Here is a 20,890-nt window from a genome sequence, read left to right as displayed (position 1 = left end):
CTGACCCTTGTCTAAATGGTGCAGTGCAATCCAAACACTGTACATTACACTGTCCTCATTAGGAACATGATATTCTACCTCTCCCAATTCAGTTGCTTCTCTGTTACAGTTCCCATGGAGGTTAGTGCTGCAAGAGTAGCATGTTGACGAGAACAAAAAAAAAGAGACACTTACAGAATGCCAGAATAGACTTTTATTCAAAGACTTCCCATGTGGGACAGCGTTTCAGGTCTTTCGGAAATGGAACATTTGAGACAAGGGAGAGAGGTGTTTAGGGGTCAAGAGACAGGCTATATCACATGTGATGGGTTTGGGTGGCGAGGGAGGGAAAACACTAGAAAAGGCACTTTTTCACCTTCAGTAACCAGACTGACAAGTAGAGAAAACAAGAAAAGACCCAGTCCCCACAGACCCACTAGAGAGCATTGTAAACAAGGCCGGTTTCTCTGTACAACACCAGCCAGACTTTTGCTACCATCTGTGGGCCTACGGGAACAAAAATATTACATATGTTTTACTTCTGGGAGGTCAGTCATCTCACAAACCCATGTCGCTGAAATATAAATAACACTGGTGAATGCTTAGAGCACCACCTTGTGGCCACAACCCAAAGTTTTTCTGTAGAACACTTCAGGAACCCGGCTTAAGACAGCCCCTCATCAGGAGTGACAAGCTGAGTTCTCTGTAGCCACAGTCTACAGCGGGGGGAGTGCCTCACATGACATCTTCAAGTGACAAAGAAGGAGATAGAGAACTAGAGATATGGAAGGTGCATCCCAACAAGCCAGCGGTCATTAGCAGCTTCTGACTTCTCTGTAACACATCAGAAATCATGGTCTGAAGGGATGACGCTTCCAAACAAGGTACCATATTTTACGACAAACTCACGTCCCTCTTCACCAATGACATTTTTGGTTACGTCTAACAAAATGGCAAAAACGTTTCTTCAATTTTTATAAAAACAGCTAAGGGGACAAGAGTTGCATCCTAACTACCCAATTACGCCTATCAATCTTCAACCCTAAATGTGCCATGACTTATTTGTCCCAATGGAGAAACATTGGGTGGGGGTTAGGTACAGGGAGGAGGGAAGGGGGTAGTCTTTAAGCTAACATTCCACTCCTTGGCACATGACATGGAGTACAGGGAGTGGATAACCTAAAGATGCTGGTAGACAGGCTAGGGTGAGAATATATTTCTGTGAAGTCAAATCACTACAGAACAGTCAGAGGGAAAGACAGGGAAATGGATTTCAAGGAGTGTGCAAGCAATTTCAAGTGGGTAGAGAGGAGGGGACAGAGGTGTAACATTTTTCAATAAGGGAGTACCAGCGTTTGGGGGGGGGGGGGGGGGCATTCTTCCCTCCCAGAGTGTGTAGGTTTTTCTGTAGTACACCTACAGCTCTGGGTGGGAAGGTTGGGGTTCAGTATTTAAGCTTTTTAGGGACCTCCCAGGGGAAGGCCTCCCGCCCAAAGTGGCCATAGGCAGCGGTCCGCTGGTAGATGGGCTTTTTCAGGTCCAGCTCCCTGGAACAGAGAAACACAATAAGGTGTTGGGTAAATAAATAAATGCATAGATTTACCAGAGGGCAAACCAAGCTGTCATCGCCAATTAAATGTAGAACCCCTCCGCCAACGAGGACCAGCTTTGACCCCATGGAACCCCTTGCTGACAAAAAGTGTTGCCGGCAGCCACCATTGTTCCACACTACCTGACAATGACACCAGGGCGGAGGTCAAAGTTCTTCTTGACAATGTCCAGCAGCTCCCTCTCGCTCTTCTGGGAAGTCCCATAGTGGAAGATGGAGATGGACAGGGGATGGGCCACTCCAATGGCATAGGCTACCTGACAACACAGCCACTTATTAACAAACAGGATCAAGATTTACATGACAGGTAATTATAACATATGCTACCTTTACTTTTCATCTCATTGCAATTCATAACAGCTAGAAGTGAATGACTCACATAACGTTCAAAACATGACTCCACAAGCTGAAGACCACAAAACAAAAAGACAAACCGTTAGGTAACAGCCATTAGCTCATTCCTCACCTGGACCAGAACACGCTTGCAGAGCTCAGCTTTCACCAGGGACTTGGCCACCCAGCGGGCAGCGTAGGCAGCAGAGCGGTCCACCTTAGTGTAGTCTTTCCCAGAAAAGGCCCCTCCACCGTGGGCTCCCCAGCCTCCGTAGGTGTCCACAATGATCTTACGTCCTGTCAGGCCAGCATCACCCTGTGAAGGGTAGAGGAAGAGTAAGCCAAGTAGCCCAGGACAGCCTTGGAAGTGTCTGTATCTCGTGTTGATAAGAGTGCCTACGTTTTAATATCTGACTGACAATGTACCTATTTAATCACATCTCTATGGATAATTTTTTTCTTCCCCTACATTGTCTATGAGTCTAGAAAATATCTCACCTGAGGACCTCCGATGACGAAGCGGCCGCTGGGCTGCAGGTGGTAGATGGTGTCGTCATCCAGGTACACGGTGGGCACCACAGCCTTTACAACCTGCTCCTTCAGCGCGTCCCGCATCTCATCCAGGCAAATGACCTCATCGTGCTGCACAGACACCACGACAGTGTGCACACGCACTGGAAGCATGGCCCCACGGTCCTGCCTGTACTGAACAGTCACCTAGAGAGGGGGAGACGAGGTAATTCAAAGTGTACAAGCATGTCTTACAAGGTAAGGCACTAGGATATCTGCATACGAGTGGAGATAGCTGTGCATCAAGTGTGCCTGTAAGGACTGCTTTAACATACTTCTGGAAAAGGAATTTCCATGAGTTGTCAGGAGATCATATTTTTACTTGATTACAACCAAAATGAAAATAATTCCACTAGACTAGTCTTTCTGGTTCCACCCCTGTGTATGTACATCCATTTTTTTTATTTTTTTTTAAAGATGTCCTTTTCCGCCAAGTGAACATAATCTCCTGGTAACTAAAGAAATACTCCTGCCTTGCCCAATGGGTGAGTGCATTTCAGACCTTAACCCATAAGAGCCTAAACCAGGAGGGGTGGGGGTACTACTAAGCTATATGGAATGGTTTTAAGAAGGTCATACCAAGGATCATTTTGCTATTTGATTTAGAATTGTAAGACTCCTTTAAGTACATTTAAAAAATATATCTAAAACTATTATTTGATGTAAAACTATTTATGACCTTACTGCTATTAGCCCATACCAAAGCCTTGAATAACACATTCACTAAATGGAACAGATAGCGTGGTGGATGAATCAGAATTAGTTGGGTAACATAGATAATTAAGATGTCTTATCTGCATAATATGCTTATATGAGATACTTGTTATTAGAATGTATGCCTTTGGACTGGTGTTGGCAGTTGCACTTCTTCCCTCAGCTGGGGCTCAGTCACCTGGGGCCCAGAGAGGGGAGAGGTCAGGCTTGTCTTTCACATGTCCCTGGTGCTATGCAGAATATCAGAAAGGGAAGAGGACAGGAGGGAACATTGTCTTCATATGTGAATGTATCTGTTAAACCATGTGAAGGGACGGTGTGATTAATGGGTAACCAATTACTGGTTTCCACAATGTCTGTGCGCCAGTCACTCCCTCCTTTGGCCTTGGGGGATGTGTGTGGTAGTGTCTATAGAGTTTACAATTGATTTATGCCATTGGATTAGTTGGTGTTTTTGTGCTAGGAGTAACAGGAACAAGATGGCAACCTCGTCTTAGGGGCCAAACTGAAGGATAATTTATAGCGAATGCCCTCTGGCTACGGGATACTCCTTTCTCATTTATAAAGTCTCACTTTGTGAACTGTTCCTAATATCTGTGGTTTGTTATGTCGACTCGAGGGTGGATCTTTGCTATAAAAGATCTCAGTAGCCATTGTGTTGCCACTCAACGGATCATTAGAAATGGTGAATCGTTGAAAGTCATTGCTATTGCAAAGCTCTTATTATTAAAGATGTAGTTTAAGTATAAGTGACCTGTGTGATAAGTTTGTCTCTCCTCATTTAATAATACAGAAATTAACCACCACAATAGCCCCCCCCCAAAAAAGTATGTTCTGAAGAGTCTGTCCTATATCTGAGGTAAAAGATCAGGAATGATTTATTTTTACATGTATTTAACCCCTTATTTTTGGCACTAAACAGTCTAAGCAGAGGGTTCTACTAAGCTATATAGAATTGCTTTAAGGTCATTCCAAGGACAATTTTGCCATTTGATTTTGAATTTTAAATGTCAATCCCTGCCGTATTTGGTGTATAGACTGCGGTGCTGAATCTAACCTGAGTTTTGGAGTCTGGTCTCAGCCAGGGCAGGGTTCCGTTGCGGCGCAGTTCAGCCATCTTGGCATTGAGCTTGTGGGCGAGGACGATGGTGAGGGGCATACACTCCTCAGTCTCATCAGTGGCATAACCAAACATCAGACCCTGTAACGCAAAACACAGTCAAGCACTTGGTGTGGAGACAAAAACCATAAACACTAATATGCAGTTGAGCATGAGGTCCAGTCAATTAGTCACCGACTCACAAACGGTCAACGACAAGAGCCTTCTAACCTGGTCTCCAGCCCCCACATCCTCCTCTTTGCGGTCCAGGTGAACACCCTGAGCGATGTCAGGGGATTGCTGCTCCAGGGCCACCAGGACGTTGCAGGTCTTATAGTCAAAGCCTATGAGAAGGGAATAGAGTCATACCTCAGTGTTACTTACTGTCTGTATCTCTTTGCCAAAGCTGACCCTGTGACTTCTTAAAACCATGTATTCAATTCAATCAAATCAGAGCAAATTTGCCATAATACCCTTGGATGAGTCATCATAGCCAATGTGCTTGATGGTGTCCCTGACAACCTTCTGGTAATCTACGCTGGCCCTGGAGGTGACCTCCCCTGCCAGCAGAATCATCCCAGTCTTAGCCACCGTCTCTGAAAAGATGCAGACCGAAAGATAAAGCATGTGAGCAAAAGACTGGGGACAGATGGAGGGAAATCAAGTGAAGGAAAGTGAGCGAGACTAAGGTGAAGGTGTGCATTAGCTAACTAGGATGACGAAGGGGGGGGGGGGGGGGGGGGGGGGGCAGAAGCAAGGGCATGTTACATCATCAGACAGTGCAACATGGACAAACCTACATTAACATTTTCTTTTTTTATAGATGTGATTGATCCTTACCGCATGCCACTTTGGCATCAGGGTCCTGCTTGAGATGCGCATCGAGCACAGCGTCGCTGATCTGGTCACAAAGCTTATCTGTCAAACAAGAGAAACGAGAGTTATGGGCTGTATCCTGCAGCCCTAAACAATTCCCCAGACAGGTTATGCCTGCAAAACCAAGAACCTTATGGACCAAACTTGCAACACAAGCCAGACTCCGCAGCCAAGTATACCGTGCATTCGGAAAGTATTCAGACCTCTCCACATCGTTACATTACAGCCGTACTCTAAAATGGATTAAATTGTTTTCCCCGTCTCATCAATCAACACACAATACCCCATAATGACAAAGCAAAAACAGGTTCAGACATTTTAGCCCCCCCAAAAAATGAAATATCAAATTTACAGAAGTATTCAGACCCTTTACTCAGTACTAGAGGTCGACTGATTAATCGGAATGGCTGATTATTTGGGGACGATTTCAAGTTATAACAATCGGTAATCGGTATTTTTGGACACCGATTGTGGTAGATTCAACAACATTTTTTTTTTACACCTTTATTTAACTAGGCAAGTCAGTTAAGAACACATTCTTATTTTCAATGACGGCCTTGGAACGGTGGGTTAACCTCTCTCGGGTATGTGGGACGATTTCGTCCCACCTACGTAACAGCTACTGAAATTCCAGTGGCGCGATTTTTGAATCGTTAGAAATACTATTACTTCAATTTCTCAAACATATGACTATTTTACAGCTATTTAAAGACAAGAATCTCGTTAATCTAACCCCACTGTCCGATTTCAAAAAGGCTTTACAACGAAAGCAAAACATTAGATTATGTCAGCAGAGTGCCCAGCCAGAAAAAAATCAGACAGCCATTTTTCAAGCTAGCATATAATGTCACAAAAACCCAAACCACAGCTAAATGCAGCACTAACCTTTGATGATCTTCATCAGATGACACACCTAGGACATTGTGTTATACAATACATGCATGTCTGTTCAATCAAGTTCATATTTATATCAAAAAACAGCTTTTTGCATTAGCATGTGACGTTCAGAAAACGCATAACCCCCGGCAAACTTCCGTTGAATTTACTAACAGTTTGCTAAATTACTCACGATAAACGTTCACAAAAAGCATAACAATTATTTTAAGAATTATAGATACATTACTCCTCTATGCACTCGATATGTCCGATTTTAAAATAGCTTTTCGGATGAAGCACATTTTGCAATAATCTAAGTACATAGCCCGGCATTACAGGGCTAGCTATTTAGATACCCACCCAGGTCAGCATCCACCAAAATCACATTTCCTATAAGAAAAATGTTCTTACCTTGCTTGTTCTTCATCAGAATACACTGCCAGGACTTCTACTTCAATAACAAATGTTGGTTTGGTCCCAAATAATCCATCGTTATATCCAAACAGCGACGTTTTGTTCGTGAGTTCTAGAATGCTTCTTCACGGTCTCGCGCATGGCGCATTGGCGTGTCAAAAATGTCTAAATATTCCATTACCGTACTTCGAAGCATGTCAACCGCTGTTTAAAACCAATTTTTATGCCATTCAACTCGTAGATTAGTGATAATATTCCGACCGGGAGTATGCATTGAGCCTAAACAGCCGAATAAAATTTCTCCTCAGAAGCGACTCATGCACGCGCATCATTCAAAGGTCCTCTGAGCATCCACTTACAAAAGGCGATAATCTGTTTCAACCTGAGGCTCCCTCGTAAACCTTCAGTTATTTCGCGGGCTCTGAGAGCCTATTGGAGCCCTGGGAATTGTCACGTTACAGCTAAGATCCTTACTTTTCAATAAAAAGATGCAAGACGCACGACTCCTTGTCAGACAGGGTACTTCCTGCTTGAAACCTTGTCAGGTTTTTGCCTGCCATAGGAGTTCTGTTATACTCACAGACACCATTCAAACAGTTTTAGAATATTCAGAGTGTTTTCTATCCAAACCTGAACAATAATATGCATATTCTAGCTTCTGAGTTGGTGTAGGAGGCAGTTAAAAATGGGAACATATTTTTTCCAAAATTCTCAATACTGCCCCCTACCCCAAACAGGTTAACTGCCTTCTTCAGGGGCAGAACGACAGATTTTTACCTTGTCAGATTAGTTTTTGCAACCTTCCGGTTACTAGTTTAACGCTCTAACCACCTGCCTTACATTGCACTCCACGGGGAGACTGCATGGCAGGATGACTACCTGTTACGCGAGGGCAGCAAGAAGCCAAGGTAAGATGCTAGCTAGCATTAAACTGATCTTATAAAAAACAATAAATCTTAACATAATCATTAGTGATCTACACATGGTTGATGATATTACTAGTTTATCTAGCGTGTCCTGCGTTGCACATAATCGATGCGGTGCCTGTTAATTTCTCATCAAATCACAGCCTACTTCGACAAACGGGTGATGATTTAACAAGCGTATTTGCGGAAAAAAAAAGAACTGTCGTTGCACCAATGTGTACCTAACCATAAACATCAATGCCTTTCTTTAAAATCAATACACAAGTAGAGATTTTTAAACCTGCATATTTAGTTAATATTGCCTGCTAACATGAATTTATTATAACTAGGGAAACTGTCACTTCTCTTGCGTCCCGTGCAAGCAGTTAGGGTATATGCAGCAGTTTGGGGCACCTGGCTCGTTGCGAACTGTGTTAAGTCCATTTATTCCTAACAAAGACCTTAATTAATTTGCCAGAATTGTACATAATTATGACATAACATTGAAGGTTGTACAATGTAACAGGAATATTTAGACTTAGGGATGCCACCCGTTAGATAAAATACGGAACGGTTCCTTATTTCACTGAAAGAATAAACGTTTTGTTTTCGAAATTATAGTTTCCGGATTCGACCATATTAACGACCAAAGGCCGTATTTCTGTGTTATTATGTTATAATTAAGTCTATGATTTGATATTTGATAGAGCAGTCTGACTGAGCGATGGTAGGCAGCAGCAGGCTGGTAAGCATTCTTTCAAACAGCACTTTTGTGTGTTTGCCAGCAGATCTTCGCTGTGCTTCAAGCATTGAGCTGTTTATGACTTCAAGCCTATCAACTCCCGAGATTAGGCGGTGTAACCGATGTGAAATGGCGAGCTAGTTAGCGGGGTGCGTGCTAATAGCGTTTCAAATGTCACTCGCTCTGAGACTTGGAGTAGTTGTTCCCCTTGCTCTGCAAGGGCCGTGGCTTTTGTGGAGCGATGGGTAACGATGCTTCGAGGGTGGCTGTTGTCGATGTGTTCCTGGTTCGAGCCCAGGTAGGGGCGAGGAGAGGGACGGAAGCTATACTGTTACACTGGCAATACTAAAGTGCCTATAAGAACATCCAATAGTCAAAGGTATATGAAATACAAAATGGTAGAGAGAGAAATAGTCCTATAATTCCTATAATAACTACAACCTAAAACTTCTTACCTGGGAATATTGAAGACTCGTGTTAAAAGGAACCACCAGCTTTCATATGTTCTCATGTTCTGAGCAAGGAACTTAAACATTAGCTTTTTTACATGGCACATATGGCACTTTTACTTTCTTCCCCAACACTTTGTTTTTGCATTATTTAAGTCAAATTGAACATGTTTCATTATTTATTTGAGGCTAAATTTATTGTATTGATGTATTATATTAAGTTAAAATAAGTGTTCATTCAGTATTGTTGTAATTATCATTATTACAAATAAATTAAAATTCATAAAAAAAACAAATTGGCCGATTAATCAGTATCGGCTTATTTCGGTCCTCCAATAATCGGTATCGGCGTTGAAAAATCATAAATCGGTCGACCTCTACTCAGTACTTTGTTGAAGCACCTTTGGCAGCGATTACAGCCGTAAGTCTTCTTGGGTATGACGCTACAAGCTTGGCACACCTGTATTTGGGGAGATTCTCCCATTCTTCTCTGTAGATCAAGCTATGTCAGGTTGGATTGGGAGTGTCACTGCACACCCATTTTCAGGTCTCTCCAGAGATGTTCGATTGGGTTCAAGTCCAGACTCTGGCTAGGCCACTCAAGGACATTGAGTCTTGTCCCGAAGTCACTCCTGCGTTGTCTTGGCTGTGTGCTTAGGGCCATTGTCCTCAGTCGGAGGTCCTGAGCAGGTTTTCATCAAGGATCTCTCTGTACTTTGCTCTGTTCATCATTCCCTCGATCCTGACAAGTCTCCCAGTCCCCGCTGCTGAAAAACATCCACACAACAGGATGCTGCCACCATGCTTCACTGTAGGGATTGTGCCAGGATACCTGCAGACTGACCTCTTTGGCCTGAATGCCACATCTTGGTTTCATCAGACCAGAGAATCTTGTTTGTCATGGTCAAAGTCCTTTAGGTGCCTTTTGGCAAACTCCAAGCGGGCTGTCATGTGCCTTTTAGTGAAGAGTGGCTTCTGTCTGGTCACTTCACTACCATAAAGGCCTGATTGGTGGAGTCCTGCAGAGATGGTTGTCCTTCTGAAAGGTTCTCCCGTCTCCACAGAGGAACTCAGGAGCTCTGTCAGTGACCATCGGGTTCTTGGTCACCTCCCTGACCAAAGCCCTCTCCCCAGTTTGCTCAGCTTGGCCGGGCGGCCATCTCTAGGAAGAGTCTTGGTGGTTCCAAACTTCTTCTGTTTAAGAATGATGGAAGCCACTGTTCTTGGGTACCTTCAATGCTGCCAAATCTCTGTAGTACTCTTCCCCAGATCTGTGCCTCAACACAATCCTGTCTGGGAGTGCTGGACAATTCCTTTGACCTCATGGCTTGGTTTTTGCTCTGACATGCACTGTCAAATGTGGGACCTTATATAGACAGGTGTGTGCCTTTCCAAATCATATCAAATTTACCACAGGTGGACTCCAAGTTGTAGAAAAATCAAAGATGATCAATGGAAACAGAATGCACCCGAGCTCAATTTCGAGTCTCATAAAGGGTCTGAATACTTATGTAATAATAATAATAATAATAATACATTTTAGAATAAGGCTCTAAAGTAACAAAATAGGGAAGGCGTCTGAATACTTCCCGAATGCACTGTATGAGCGACAGCTGCAAATACCTACAGTAGCCACATTCCTAACAGCAATACATTCACACCCTGGCCTGCAGCCCTGCAGGGACACAGGGACAGTTATTGGATCAAGCCTCTACAAGACCTCACAACACCAGCACTATGTTGAATTCAATTTAATGGATTATCATATGCGCTGTATCGTTACCAGTGACCGCTTTCTCAAAGCAGTTTCTTGTGCCAAAAGGTACATGCGACAAGCTGCCCAGTTGCACTGCAGTCCCTGGAGAAGAGCTCTAGGCCTAGATTTAGAATGGAGATAAGCCTAGATAATCAGCTGCAATGAAGCTGTCCCCCTCCCCCATATGTTGAGTGAGCACAGCACTTAAACTTGTACTGGACAGCTGTAGCCAGAACACCTGGTTAGCTACTGTAATGCAAATGGAAATTTAGTGGACTGACTTAGCATTAGCAAAGACACGTTTCAAAAAAATATTTAAATCCTTGTTCACCTAAGTACTCAGACCATTTGCTATGAGACTCGAAATTGAGCTCAGGTGCATCCTGTTTCCATTGATCATCCGAGATGTCTACAACTTGATTGGAGTAAACCTGTGGTAAAATCAATTGATTGGTCATGATTTGGAAAGGCACACCTGTCTACACAAGGTCCCACAGTTCACAGGTCATGTCAGAGCAAAAACCAAGCCATCAAAGAAATGTCCGCAGAGCTCCGAGACTGTCGAGGCACAGATCTGAGGAAGGGTACCAAAACACTTCTGCAGCTTTGAAGGTCCAAGAAGACAGTGGCCTCCAACATTCTTAAACAAAAAGTTTGGAACCCCTAGAGCTGGCCGCCTGGCCAAACTGAGCAATCGGGGGAGAAGGGCCTTGGTCAGGGAGGTGACCAAGAACCCGATGGTCACTGACAGACCTCCAGTGTTCCTCTGTGGAGATGGAACCTTCCAGAAGGACAACCATCTCTGCAGCACTCTACCAATCAGGCCTTTATGGTAGAGTGGCCAGACAGACACCACTCCTCAGTAAAAGGCACATGACAGCCCACTTCGAGTTTGCAAAAAGGCACCTAAAGGACTGAACATGTGAAACAAGATTCTCTGGTCTAATGAAAACAAGATTTAACTAATTTGCTTGAAAGCCAATCTTCACATCTGGAGGAAACCTGGCACCATCCCTACGGTGAAGCACGGTGGTGGCATCATTACGCTGTTCTCATATCAACACCATTATCCCAGAAACCCTAGACACCACTCCAATTTGCATACTGCCCCAACAGATACACAGATGACAATCTCGATTGCACTCCACACTGCCCTTTCCCACCTGGATAAAAGGAACACCTATGTGAGAATGCTACATTGACTACAGCTCAGGGTTCAACACCATAGTGCCCTCAAAGCGCATCAACAAGCTAAGGACCCTGGGACTAAACACCTCCCTCTGCAACTGGATCCTGGACTTCAACGGGCCGCCCTCAGGTGGTAAGGGTAGGTAACAACACATCCGCCACACTGATCCGCAACACAGGGGCCCCTCAAGGGTGCGTGCTCAGTCCCCTCCTGTACTCCCTGTTTACTCATGACTGCCGATGACAACAGTGGTAGGCCTGATCACCGACAACGATGAGACAGCCTATAGGGAGGAGGTCAGAGACCTGGTCGTGTGTTCCAGGACAGGACAACAACCTCTCCCTCAGTGTGATCAAGACAAAGGAGATGATTGTGGACTACAGGAAAAAGAGGACCGAGCACACCCCCATTCTCATCAACGGGGCTGCAGTGGACAGGTTGAGCGCTAAGTTCCTTGGTGTCCACATCAACAAACTAACATGGTCTAAGAACACCAAGACAGTCGTGAAGAGGCCACGACAAAACTTATTCCCCCTCAGGAGACTGAAAAGATATGGCATGGGTCCTCAGATCCTCAAAAGGTTCTACAGCTGCACCATCGAGAGCATCTTGACTGGTTGCATCACTGCCTGGTATGGCAACTGCTCAACCTCCGACAGCAAGGCACTACAGAGGGTAGTGCGAACGGCCCAGTACATCACTGGGGCAAAGCTTCCTGCCATCCAGGACCTCTATACCAGGCAGTATCAGAGGAAGGCCATAAAAATTGTCAAAGACTCCAGCCACCCTTGTCATAGACTTTTCTCTCCGCTACCACACGGCAAGCGGTACCGGAGCTCCAAGTCTAGGGCCAAGAGGCTTCTAAACAGCTTCTATCCCCAAGCAATAAGACTCCTGAACACCTAATCAAATGGCTACCCAGACTATTTGCATTGCCTGCCCCCCCCCCCACCTTTACACTGCTGCTACTCTGTTGTTATCATCTACGCATAATCACTTTAATAACTCTACCTACATGTACATATTACCTCAACTAACCGGTGCCCGCGCACATTGACTCTGTACTGGTACCCCCCGTATTGAGTCTATTGTCATTTTACTGCTGCTCTTTAATTACTAGTTACTTTTATTTCTTATCCATATATTTTTAAACTGCATTGTTGGTTAGGGGCTCGTAAGTCAGCATTTGTATTCGGCACATGTAACTAATAAAATTTAATTTGATGCTTTTCAGCAGCAGGGACTGGGAGACTAGTCAGGATCGAGGGATAAGTTAACGTAGCAAAGTAGAGAGATCCTTGATGAAAACCTGCTCCAGAACGCTCAGGACCTTAGACTGGGGCGAAGGTTCACCTTCCAACAGGAGAACTCCCCTAAGCACACAGCCAAGATAAAGCAGGATTGGCTTCGGGACAAGTCCCTCTGAAAGTCCTTGAGCTGCCCAGCCAGAACCCGGACTGCAAACCGATCGAAAATCTCTGGAGACCTGAAAATAGCTGTGTAGCAACGCTCCCTATCCAACCTAACAGAGCTTGGGAGGATCTGCAGAAAAGAATGGGAGAAACTCCAAATACAGGTGTGCCAAGCGTGTAGTGTCATACCCAAGACTTCTCGCAGCTGTAATCGCTGCCAAAGGTGCTTCAACAAAGTACTGAGTAAAGGGTCTGAATACTTTTGTAAATAAGGCCTAAGTTTATTTATTTTCATAAATCTGCTAAAATGTCTAAAAACACGTGTTTGCTTTGTCATTATTGGGTATTGTGTGTAGATTGACGAGGGAAAACAAACTATTTAATACATTTTAGAATAAGGCTGTCACATAAAATGTGGAAAAGGGGAAGGGGTGTGAATACTTTCTGAATGACCTGCATTTCTATGCTTTGGTTATGTACACAAGCTTCAAACAGCTTAACATACAATACGTTTGGTAATGGAAAATATATTTCACAGTGGTTTAGATGGTATAGTGATTCACTATACTTGCTTTTTTTTGTCAAACTGAAATTAGGCTAACTATTAGAATTGTAGCAACCAGGAAATGGCAGAACGACTTTTACAGTGAATCTTTAATAATACTTTAGTTATTTTGTATAAAATTCCTCTCGTTTTAATTCCCACTAACGTAAGTTGAAATTGAACGGTTTTAAACTTCTGGCTTCCCACTGTATTGTGTTTTTGTGCAGCCCAATACAATAGGGTAGGGTGTCCACCCCCACAGCCCAGTGGGTACTACCAAGACATATGATTCTTCATGTTCTGAATCATTCAGTGTGGTCTCAACATTTAATTACAACCATATCCAAAAAGTCAGATTTCGTAACCTAATACATACAATAAACACCGGGTTCCTGAGTGGTGCAGCAGTCTAAGGCACTGACTGCATTGCAGTGCTAGAGTTGTCACTACACACCCGAGTGCGCTTTCTCGGAGTGAGAATTTTAAACGTTGTGGTGCAAAATCAATATCCATGTTACCTGTATATTTGTTTATGTTCTACAGATTCGAGAAGATTAGTTCAGCCGTAAGCCTGTCAGTTAATTTATCCTTAATTCTTGCACAGCATCCATCCTCGGTGACAGTTTTCCAGAGTTTTGACCACTTTCTCTAGTTGGCCTCCATTGATTTAGTCACACTAATTTTGGCCATCCTACAAGGGTAAAAACTCCACTAACGTTTGACGGATTATGATAGAGACAAAGTTTGGACCATTGGTTTTCTTAGAGGAGTATGCGTTTTTGAACGGATATCCTAAATAGGGAGCAATGTTGTCGTGTAAATACACCAGCGTTGTTATTATATGTTACGCGGACCCATGCTTTTCTGCCAATCAAAATGTCACCGACAGAACTGAACCGCACTGTAATGAACTGGTATTGACAGTCGGAAACCTCAGCTAAACCAGTGACCGGATAACAACAACGAGCTCGCGGTCTATTGATGCAACACCGGTGTTCGACTCGAGCAAATGTACGAATACATTTACTGTAAGAAACGAATATATCAAAACAATATGGCATACATGTTCAGTTTTTCAACGAACGTGCCACCTAACAGTGGTGATTTAACAATCCAGACAAGTAATTTAGTGACCTACTTTTCTGGATTAGCATTATCTGCTACTAGCTAGCTAACTAGACACCACATGCTAGGGCAAAGGCATCCCGCGTGGCCTGAACATAAACTGTAAAGAAATGGGCCTGATCCTATCGCGTGTTGCCCATTCATAATATCGTCCGTCTCAAAGATCAGAAAATGTGAAAACATTGTCAATTAGCTAGCTGACGAGCCATACGAACAGTATATTAAGTAACGTTTTGCGTGTTCGTAAAAATGAATGGCACCCATTTTTTTTAGCAATTTGTTACTGTAACGTTAGTTGTTACTGAATCTACGCCATGACCTTGTGTCGAAAAATAGAAACTAGTTAACGTTACCTAGCTAGCTAAAATAAGACCGTCGCATTGCAAACTCACCTGGATGACCTTCTCCAACAGATTCAGAGGTGAACAAAAAGCAGTCTTCATCAATGAGCGAGTTATGGAAACCGTTCAATTGCCGGTTCATTTTAAAGGAATTGTTATTTGCCGAGTTATAACTAGCCGGCTACCTAAAATGTGTCAATGGTGGTTTAACAAAATAATATTTATCTGATAGTAATTATAATGCCCAATAAAAAAAAAACAATACAATCCTCTGAAGACTAGTTATTTCGCCGGTGTTCTCGAAAAACAAGTTGGTGGTGGTGATATTTATCCTTTTTCTCGCGTCTTCTTCTTCGGGATTGGGTTGGCGGATCGCATTCAACTTTCAAGGTGCATACACTGCCACCTACTGGAATGTGAGGCCAGTCACAGCCTAACTACATCAAATTATCTTTAATCATGTGTCTTGTTTTGTACGCTTTGTACAAATAATAAAACGCAGAACTACAGGATGTTTCTTAACATAACTCTTTATTAACTAGCTACAACTACATGTTCGCCTATCTCCAACCACGATCAACTGACTATGCCCTAACCGTCTGGGTGGTCTTAACCAATCACTGCACAGTAGGATACGGCGGTAAAATGCATCCAATTATAATTCAGTATGTATTCACATATGAATATTACATTCCCCTTCTTTTAAAACAAAATACAAATGTTTACATATTCTAAGCTTTTCTTTTGAATACATGCTCTATAGTTTGAACTCAAGGTAAGTAACCATTTATATAGCATAATACACCAACTGAATCAACATAGACTCTGAAACAATGATCCAACATACTGTTACTTTTAGAACAAGGGATTCTCAGCAACTCAGCTTTCACTGTAGAAATGACATCTTAACATTTCAAACAAATACAATACCAAAGCGTTTCAAGTGAACTTTCAATAACAAGTTTACAGTCTGGAACTCTTTTAGGGCAGCGATCCGCCTACACCCTTTGACATTTCACAGGTCGAGGACAGCTCTGGGCTTGACCTCTCTTCCTGACCTTGTGCGATATGATGTTGAGCATGCTTCTGTGTCAGTCAACAGCTCTTGTGGTGTTGCAGGTAAGTGTGGTGTATGTTGTGCTGTGTGTGTGTTTAGTCCATCACGTTCTCTTTCAGGGGAACAGTTCATCTCATCAGTGTGTTGTTCTTTTGTGTTCAGTAAGTGGCGACGATTGCGGCGGTACACTGCTCCTTCTGCTGTGCGGACGTGATATGAACGTTCAGTGTCAGCTGGCTGGATGACCACTGCTGGTTTCCAGAGGCCATGCTCCTGGATTCTAACTGACTCTCCGTCGATCAGTGGTGGCAGTGGTCTAGCTGACCTGTCGCAGTATCGCTTTTGTTGTTGTTGTCTCTGTGCACGTTTTCCATGCATTTCATTGTAGCTGACGACCTCAGGTTGCAGCTGCTGGTTGGTGCTGGGAAGGGTTGAGCGAAGTCTGCGGCTCATCAACAGCTGGGCTGGTGATTTGAAGTTGTCAACTGGAGTGTTGCGGTATTCAAGGAGACTGAGGTAGGGGTCTCTCTTGTCTGCTTTTGCTTTGTCCATGAGTGATTTAGCAATCTGCACAGATTTTTCAGCAAGGCCATTACTTTGAGGGTAATGTGGGCTTGTGGTGACATGTGTGAACTCCCATGCTTTTGTGAAGGATTCAAACTCATTTGATTTGTAACAGGGCCCATTGTCAGATATTAAAGTCTCTACAATGCCATGCCTGGCAAAGGCTGCTTTTAGCTTGTGTATCACAGCTGCAGATGTGGTGCTGTGAAGCTTGTCGAGTTCGAAGTATCTGCTGTAGTAGTCCACTGTTACGATGTAGTCCTCGTTGTTCCAGGTGAACAGATCGGTTGCCACCACCTGCCAGGGGCGGTCTGGGATACAGTGAGGTAACATTGGATCTTTGGTGTTTGAGGGGCGTCTTTCAAGACAGATGGTGCATCTACCAACAATGTCCTCTATTTGTTTGCACATTCCAGGCCAAAACATAATGTCCCGTGCTCTCTGTTTGCACTTTTCCATGCCCATGTGTCCAGCATGGATCTTTGTCAAAATCTCTTCTCTGAGACTGGTAGGAATAATGATTTTCTCTCCTTTGAAAATGATTCCGTTGATCTGTGATAGTTCATCACGATGGTTCCAGAATTCTGAGACGCTCTGAGGGCATTTTCTCCTCTCCTCAGGCCATCCATCCTGTATGACTTCCCTCAGCTGTGTGAGTTGAGAGTCCTTTCCTGTTTCTGCTTGGATCTCCTTCAGTTTTGTGTCACTAACTGGTAAGTTGCTGTACACAGTGTGTACTTGCATGTCCATGCCTTCACTGAGGCTGCTGTCCTTGTAGGTAAGAAACTTCCTGGAGAGTGTGTCTGCGACAGGGATGTCTTTGCCTGGACGGTGAGTGATTGTGAAGTCGTATTTTTGTAGTTGAAGGATCATTCTCTGTAGCCTTGGCGGGGCTGCAGCTAGTGGTTTCCTCATGATTGACTCAAGGGGCTTGTGGTCGGATTCCACAATGACTTGTCGTCCATATACGTACTGATGGAAACGTTTACATCCGAATAGAATGGCATAGAGCTCCTTTTCAATTTGAGCATAGTTGATTTCACAGTCTGTGAGAGATTTGGAAGCGTAGCTGATGGGCTTTCCTTCTTGCAGTAGCACTGCACCTAGTCCATACTTCGATGCGTCCACTTGGAGTCTGAGCTCTTTGTTGGGGTCGTAGTAGGCAAGGATTGGTCCTGGTTCTCTCGTGATCAAGTCTTTCACATTCTGGAAAGCAATGTCGTGTTGCTTGTCCCAAAGAAACTCACTGGACTGCTTTAGCAGTTGACGCAGGGGTGCATTAGCATTGGAGAGGCTGGGTGCGAACTTGGATAAGTAGTTGACCATGCCAAGCACTGTTTCCAGCTCTGCACGGTTTTTTGGTGGCTCCATTTCTTTTATGGCTGAGATCTTCTGTGGATCTGGCTTGATTCCATTCGCTGTGAGAAGATGTCCGAAGTAGCTGACCTCTGTAGCGCCGACTGTGCTCTTCTCTGGGTTGAGCCGGACTCCTCTCTCGCGGGATCTTTGCAGCATCGCGCGGAGGTTTCGGTCGTGCTCCTCTTTGGTTCGACCATAGACAAGGATGTCATCCACAATTGCCACAACTCCGTCGAGGCCTTCGTACACTTCGTCGATCTTTCGCTGAAACTCGTCTTGGGCTGAGATAATCCCAAAAGACGGAACCTGTAGCGTCCAAACGGTGTGTTGAATGTTGTGAGCTTAGATGACTCTTCTGTGAGCTTGATAGCCCAGTAGCCTGATCTAGCGTCCATGACACTGAAGTAGTGTGCTCCCGCTAGCTTGTGTGTGATGCCATCTAGCGTCGGTAAAGTGTAATGGGGCCGTTTGATAGCCTTGTTCAAGTCTCTTGGGTCGAGGCATACTCGGAGCTTGCCTGTACGTGGTTTCTCCACCACCACTAACGCGTTTACCCAGTCGGTCGGTTCTGTAACCTTGGTGACTATGTCAGATTGCTCCATGCTCTCCAACTCTTTCTTCAGACGGGCACGGAGAGCAAGGGGAATCTTTCTCGGGGGGTAGACCACAGGGGTTGCGTCTGGGTCAAGGTGAATGGTACATTCTCCTGGGAATAATCCTATTCCTGTAAAGACATCAGCAAACTCCTCCAGTACATTTTCTGTCTCTACTGGTGCTGTTACTGATAAAACTAGCTTGATGAGGTCCATGTCTAAACATGCTTTAAGACCTAGCACTGCAGGTGCTCTAGTGTCAACAATGTAAAAGTCCAACATCATGTCACTTTCCTTGTATTTGCATTTGAAAGTGCATGTGCCTTTTACTGGGAGCTGTTCACCACCATAACCAGTCAGTCTGCGCATGGTGGGCTGTAGCTCGCACTCAGATGTCAAGCTGTGGTACTTATTCAGAGGAATAATGTTTACTTGTGCACCAGTGTCTAGTTTGAACTTTAGCTTTGTGCCTTGTGTTCTTATCTCAATGTCAGCAAAGGCTTGCTCTGTCTCTGATATGTGACTTTTTTGTGTCACTGAATCAATAAACAGTTCATCATCATTTGACTCTTTGATTGACATTTCATCTTCACTCACTGTGTGTACTGTTTTTCCACGGTAAGCTCTGCACACTTTTGCAAAGTGATTCCATTTACCACATTTAGTACACTGTTTGCCTTTAGCTGGGCAATTTCCTTGTTCGCCATGCACTTTGTATCCACAATATCCACATGTTTTGGGGCGTTTTGAGTCTGTGTCGCTCTGTTTTGGAGTTATGTCTCTCTCCGTTCTGAAACGCGCTCTCTGGGCACCGGAGGTGTGCTTTGATGTCTGCCTGACTGCGTGCACTGCTTGTTCACGTGATGCGCTCGTGCTGCGGCGCGAAATGGTTTTCATCTGAGCCTGTGCTAGCTCGTGAGATCTGGCTATGTCGATAGCTTTCTCCAGCGTTAGCTCAGACCCAACATTCAAAAGTTTCTCTCTCACTCGCGGTGAGTGTATTCCAAATACAATACGGTCCCTGACCATCTCATCCTTGTTTGCATAATCACAGTCTTTCACAAGCAGACGCAGCTCAGTCACAAACGGTTCAAAAGACTCGCTAGCTCCCTGTACTTTCTCATGGAATTTGTACCTAGCGAAAATTGTATTAGTCTTCGGCACAACATATGCTTCAAAACGATCGTAGTATGTTTTCAGTACCTTTGATTCAGCCTCGGTAAGTGTCCATGTGTTGTAAATATCTCTCCCTTTTTCACCGATCCAGAGGAGCAGGTAGCTACATTTTTCCTCTTCTCCTCTTTCCTTCAGAGGACACGTGAACATTAGCTCCACATGCTGTTTGTACTTACGCAATGTATCGGGTAAGTTTGTAGACTCCCAGTCCATTCGAGGTGAAGGAACTCCATAAAAATCCATATTTTAAGACCATCCCACTTCTGACACCATGTCTTGTTTTGTACGCTTTGTACAAATAATAAAACGCAGAACTACAGGATGTTTTTTAACATAACTCTTTATTAACTAGCTACAACTACATGTTCGCCTATCTCCAACCACGATCAACTGACTATGCCCTAACCGTCTGGGTGGTCTTAACCAATCACTGCACAGTAGGATACGGCGGTAAAATGCATCCAATTATAATTCAGTATGTATTCACATATGAATATTACATCATGTTCCTCTAAGAAAGTAAAATAGAGCCCTAGACACCACTTCCCCCCCACTACACCACCCAAACCCCAATCCAGCCTCTCTAACCCTTTCACACAGTCTCTCCCTATCTACATCATACAATTCACAAATATCAACACGTGCTCCACCGTTTCCTTCTCTAAACACTCATCACACAGACCTGTTTCATGTCTCCCTATCATCCACAATGTGGCAATCAAACATGTGCTCCCAAACCATAGTCTACTCCACACAACTTCCTCTCTAGTACATCCCATACTGACCCATGCACGCAATAAAATTGCCTCCCCTTACTACTACTATCCCATCCCTGCCGAAGATCAAGCCCTTTTGCCCAGATTAAGGACTTGACTTCCCTACGACCCAGCGGGACCTGAATAGCACCGGAGGTTGATGGCCCCTTAGTTGGGAGGACGGGCTCGTGGTAATGGCTGGAGCGGAATGAGTGGAATGGTATCCTGGTTTCCATGTGTTTGATGCCATTCCATTCGTTCTGTTCCAGACATTATTATGAGCCGTCCTCCCCTCAGCAGCCTCCACTGCTGAATATCTACCCCCTCTCTCCTCATAGCACTCTTAGCCACCACATCAACCTTCTCATTACTCTCCACACCCACATGGGCAGGAACCCAACAAAAGCTTACCTCCACTCCCATCCTCTCCAATCCCATTAACAGCACCATCAT

At 44.2% G+C, this 20,890-nt stretch overlaps 1 protein-coding gene across 1 annotated transcript; it reads right to left on the bottom strand.

The window, feature by feature from the left end:
• Positions 1-174: 174 nt before the first annotated feature.
• Positions 175-15,305, bottom strand: LOC115159444 (S-adenosylmethionine synthase). The gene is made up of 9 exons (XM_029709162.1): positions 14,985-15,305; positions 5,145-5,222; positions 4,778-4,900; positions 4,536-4,648; positions 4,263-4,406; positions 2,420-2,638; positions 2,055-2,237; positions 1,712-1,845; positions 175-1,526 (listed from the first exon to the last, which is right to left on the bottom strand). Exons 1-9 carry the CDS (start codon positions 15,073-15,075, stop codon positions 1,424-1,426), a joined length of 1,188 nt encoding a protein of 395 aa, XP_029565022.1. The 5' UTR covers positions 15,076-15,305; the 3' UTR covers positions 175-1,423.
• Between the last annotated feature and the right edge of the window lie 5,585 nt (positions 15,306-20,890).

Source organism: Salmo trutta, chromosome 23 (assembly GCF_901001165.1).
Source record: "Salmo trutta chromosome 23, fSalTru1.1, whole genome shotgun sequence".
Lineage (NCBI taxonomy): Eukaryota > Metazoa > Chordata > Actinopteri > Salmoniformes > Salmonidae > Salmo > Salmo trutta.
Note: the sequence above shows the minus strand (reverse complement) of the source record. Positions and strands in the feature narration are given on the sequence as shown.